Raw genomic sequence first — 5,108 nt, forward strand, 5'->3', positions numbered from 1 at the left:
GGCTTTTAAGGCTAACACCTTTCAGGTGCAGATCACCAGGCCTTTCTTCTGAGGTGTTTCTGGATGGGTACAAGCCATCAGCCTTTCAACTAGTAATTGAGCACTTAACTGTTTGCACTAACCAGGGATTCCCTCAAGCCCTAGGCAACCACTAATCCACTTTCTGTCTCTACGCATTTGCCTGTCTGGACATTTCATACTAATGGGTTCAGACAGTATGTGGTTAGGTCTGATTCCTTCACTCAGCATGATATTTCCCAGGTTTATCCACATTGTAGTGTGGATCATGACTTCTTGGTGCCTATTTGAGGCCATTGCTGATGGGGAAAGGGATTCTCTGAGAGGTGAGAATCCAGGGTCAGGAGTCAGGGTCCAGTGTGTCCCAAGGCTACAGTTTGGGAAACAGGGTATCAGATATCATCTTGCTCCTGATACACAGTAGGGACTTCCTGGCCATGTGTGGGATGGAGGAACTTAGACTTCCAAGACACTGGGCTCCCTTTCAGGTCCAGAGAGAACTGGAGACTGCCCCACACAGCCACCAGAAGATAGTGGGGCTTGTCCAGGTGGGGTAAGTTTGTGGGGGAAGGAGGCCCCCACCTCCAAGCTGACTTCCTGGGTTTCTCTTTCACTTTGACTTGCACTAGGAGGGGTTATCACATCTTACATTCATTTTTCTTCTTTCTTGCTCAGCTTAATGTGTTCCGGGATGGGGACAGAGTGGGTGGGGCCTCACCAGCAGTGCAGGAGCTCGCCTGGGCTATAGGATCCTCGTGGACCTGATGGGGAGGCTGGTGGCCTGGCTGGTTCTCCCTGTCCTCCTCCTCCTCTTCCCCAGGCAGGGAGGTGAGTACCCCTATGCTGGAGCTGGGCTTCTCTCCCTAATCTCATGGAATCAGGCTGTGTGAATGTGTGGAGAGCCATGGACTGGAGCTTGAGGCTTGGTTCAGTCTCTCTGTGTCTCAGTCTTTCTCTCTGTCAAGTGAGGAGAGCAGTGATGGCTACTTCACTGGGCTCTGAGGTCAAACTTGGACAACTTTCCTCTAGGTCTTGGTGTTCTCTTCTATGGAATGGACTGATTTTTTTTTTTTTTTTAATTTTTATTGTGATTTGGGTGGAAGTTTACAGAGCAAATTCATTTTCCATATAGCAGTTCATACACATTTTGTTTCTTGACATTGATTGCAATTCCCTGCAATGTAACACCTCTCTTGCCACTTCCTCTCTGTAGTGACCACTTCCCTACTCCTTCTTTCCTATGCATTCCTGCCCCTTGAGCTATCTCCTTGTGCGAATACTGCCCTTCTGTTCTCTCATGATTAATTGTTCTAAGGAGTGTATCTACCTGCTGTATGTCCACCCTACATGCCTGTCTATTGTTTGGCTGGAAACCACAGGAATGAGTTTAATTCTAGACCTGAAAGGTAACTAGGGGCCATAGTCTTGGGGGTTTCACCAGGCTCTATCAGACCAGTACACCTGGTCTTTTTTACAATTTTGAGTTTTGTTCCATATTGTTATCCTGCTCTGTCCAGGATCTCTTGAGCTGATCCCTGTCTGAGTGGCTGACCGTGGTAGCAGGGCACCATCTAGTTCTTCAGGTCTCATGGTCATATAGGCTGAGATTTGCATGATCCACTAGTCCTTTGGACTAATCTTTCTATGTGTCTTTGGTTTCTTCATTCTTGTTTGCTCTGGACAAGGAGAGACCAATTTTTGCATCTAGATGGCTGCTTGCAAGCTTTTAAGACCCTAGTCATTACTCACCGAAGTAGGACGTACAACAATTTTTGAGCTTGATGCGCCCCACCACCACGATCCTGAGCCCACAGGTCCAACAACTCACTCCATCAGGGTGCTTGACTGTGCCTAAGAAGTTATCATAACTTTGCCCACTGCAAGTTCTATTTATATGGACATTCTGACAGCACATGCAAATATGTATGTAGGAATATTTTCTGCCAAACTTATATGTGGTCGTAGGTGTATTCCCTTTTGCCTAGACGTATCTGATCATTCAGCCTGTCTACCTGTCTGTTTACCCATAGATTAATGTTTGTTATCACTGATAACCCAGTATCGTACATATAAAGGGTTTGTTTTTATTGTCTGTACCTCTTGTGCACCTCTCTTTGTCTTCCTTTTCCTTAGTGTTATTGTGTTGATCACTGGACTTGGTATATTGCCTTTCCCTTCACCCAAATCCATACTGTCTCTTACCTATCTAGCAATTTTCCATCCTCTCCCCTCCTATCCCTGGTAACCAACAAAAAATTTGCCTTCCATCTACAAACCTTTCCTTGATTTTTCACAATAGTGAACTAGTACAATATGTGTGGAGTGAATTGTTTTTTTTCCCACTTCCCAGGGGGTACTGGGAAAACAGCCTAGAAAGGGCTAAAGAACAACTATGTATATGACAGATATGCTATTGCCGTCCTTGTCAGCTGCCGCTGAGTCTGCCCAACTCATGACGACCCTGTCACAACAGAATGAAATGCTACCTGCTCTTGCACCACTCCATGATCAGTTGTGGATCAGATCCTTGTGGTTTTCAGTGGCTGATTCTTGGAAGCTGATCACCAGGCCTTTCTTCCTGGTCTGTCTTAGTCTGGAAGCTCTGCTGAAACCTGATCAGTATCCCAGCAGCACACAGGCCTCTATCAACAGATGGGTGGCGGCTGTGCTAAGGTGCATTGGTGCGAATTGAACCCTGGTCTCCCACGAGGAAGATGTGAATTCTGCCCCTGACTCACCACTGCCCTTATTACAACGGATATGTGTGTGCATGTGTGTGTATCTATGACTCTGAATGGACCCAATGGCAATCTCTCCCTCCCTCGTGGAATCAGGTGCAGAGGGAGGCACTGGCCATTGCTGCTATGTGATTCTGGGTTACTTCTTCACCTCTCTGTGCCTCAGTTTACCTCTCTGTAGTCTGGGGACAAGCAGGGAGCAGTCTCATCAGCTGGCTCAGTGAGTTGAACTCAAGCAGAGTGCTTAGAACAGGGCCAGCCAACTGTATGGCCCAGCCTGTGTGAGCCACGGTGCTGGGGCCTGTGGGAGCCAGGTGGGGCCGGAAAAGCAATAACAGAGGAGTAGAGGACCCCAGGTTTCTTTGGAGGAGCAGCCCAGGGGGCAGCTTGCTGGTGATGGCAGCAAATGGTCAGCTCAGGGGAATGGAAGGGGGTGGGCTTCAGGCTGTGCAGTAGGGGGCTGTGATGCCACAGTGGGGAATGGGGCAATGGAGATCCCAGTGTCCCCCCCACCCCCCACAGTTGGGTCACATGGGGCTGCTTCTTGGGATGTTGCTTTCTCCATCAAGTGTTCTAATCCCATCAGCAGGTACCCCTTACCAAGGTCAGCACCTGCCAGATCTGGCACTCCTGGGAGAAGGGCTGACCCCTGGCTGAGGAACGTCAACTCCGCCACCCCCTGGACTGCCCAGAGTGGCTCACTGCCGTGGCCGCAGTACCAGCCTCTCAGCACCCAGCTGCCATTCCTCCACCCACCACACTGGCTCCGGACTCTGTTGATGCCCCAGGCACATTCCACTTCCCTTAGCTTTCTACAAGGCTGTCCGTATTTCTGTTTTTTCCTTCTGGAATGACCTCTCCATAGGGACCCAACTATACACCTTAATCTCCATTTGGGGAATTTATAAACAGAGACCAAAGGCTGATGTGTGGTGGGTGGGTTGAAGGGCAAATGGATGGATGTGTGGCTGGGTGGATGGACAGATGGACATGTTTATTTTATTTTATTTTTATTTTATTTGGATTTGGATGAAGATTTACAGAGTAAATTCACTTTTCATACAGCAGTTCACATATACTTTGTCTCATGTCATTGACCAAAATTTATAATGCAACAGCTCCCCTCCCACTTCCTCCCCATAGTTACCTCCTCCCAGTGTCCATCCCTTCATACTCTTCTGCACCCTGAGCTATCTCCCTGTGCATAAGCAGCCCTTCCTTCTCCCATGATTGTTCTCTCCAGGGCGTGTGTCTACTTGAGGTAAATGTTTAACTCACATGCCTGTACTTTGTTTGGCTGGAAACCACAGTTGTGGGTTCAATTCCAGACCTGAAGGGCAGCTAGGGGCCATAGTCTCAGTGGTTACACCAGGCAGATGGACATGTTTATGGATGGCTGAGTGGTTAATGGATGGATGGATGGATGGAGGGGTGGATGGATGGGGAAGGTGGGTATATGTATGGATGGACCAGGGGAAGCATGGGTGGACGAATGGGTGGGTGAATAGGATAGACAGCCAGGCAGCCAGATGGGTAGATGAGTGTGTGGGTGGATAGATGAGTGGATGGATAGCAGGTAGGTGCATGGTTGGGTGAATAGGCAGGCAGGTGGATGGTCAGTTGGGCAGACGGTCAATTGGGTGCAGACTGACAGGTTGAGTGAGTCCCTCTGCTCATACTGTGTAAGACTGAGAATATCATCATCTCTTTGTTGCCTTTGCAGCTGGAGCCTGCGGAGCCAGCGGATGCTGTTTTGAGGACCCCCCATACCCAGACATGGACTCAGGTTTGGGCAGTCCCTGGGGACATTCACACTGGGCTCTGAACAACCCCATCCCCAGGAGCCCCCTCCCTCAGCCTCTTCTCATCCAGCAAGCCTTGACTGGGTTCTCAGATGCCCCAACTCTGCTGGCCCGTGCTCAGCTAGGCTCAGGTGTCCCGCAGCAGTCACCACCCCCTCCAGGCCTGAGTCTCCCTCACAAGGATCATGGACTGGTGTCTGAATCTGTTCAAATGGGTCAGTGCATGGGGAAAGTAGTTAATTGAAGCCCCCTTCCCACTCCCAGGCAGCCACTGCTGGAATATTTATGCTTATAATGCATCCCACAAAGGGTCTGGCACTGAGTAGGAACCTCATTCATTCTATTGTTCAGTAAAGATTTATTGAGCACTTACTATATGCGGTCATAGTTCTAGACACGATGAAATCCACTGTGAGACCAGCTGACCTCCTGCTATCCCAGCCCTGATCGATGGGTGGATGGGTAGATGATAGGAGGAAAATAGAGGCAGGTATATGAATTCCTAGGCTACAGTATAATGTGAGCAGCTCTGGTGGTGTGGTGCCTAACT

General features: G+C 49.2%; 1 protein-coding gene across 1 annotated transcript in view; it reads left to right on the forward strand.

Moving 5' to 3' along the window:
* The first annotated feature begins 286 nt into the window (after nucleotides 1-286).
* Nucleotides 287-5,108, forward strand: part of LOC103213432 (interleukin-12 receptor subunit beta-1-like) — a 9,192-nt gene continuing 4,370 nt past the window's right edge. The window contains exons 1-2 of the mRNA XM_007959217.1: nucleotides 287-344; nucleotides 4,480-4,542. Of these exons, the coding sequence (XP_007957408.1) occupies nucleotides 287-344; nucleotides 4,480-4,542 (121 nt within the window). The remainder of the gene's footprint in view (nucleotides 345-4,479; nucleotides 4,543-5,108) is intronic.

Source organism: Orycteropus afer, unplaced genomic scaffold (assembly GCF_000298275.1).
Source record: "Orycteropus afer afer isolate SDZICR_OR568_19922 unplaced genomic scaffold, OryAfe1.0 scaffold02180, whole genome shotgun sequence".
Taxonomy (NCBI): Eukaryota; Metazoa; Chordata; class Mammalia; order Tubulidentata; family Orycteropodidae; genus Orycteropus; species Orycteropus afer.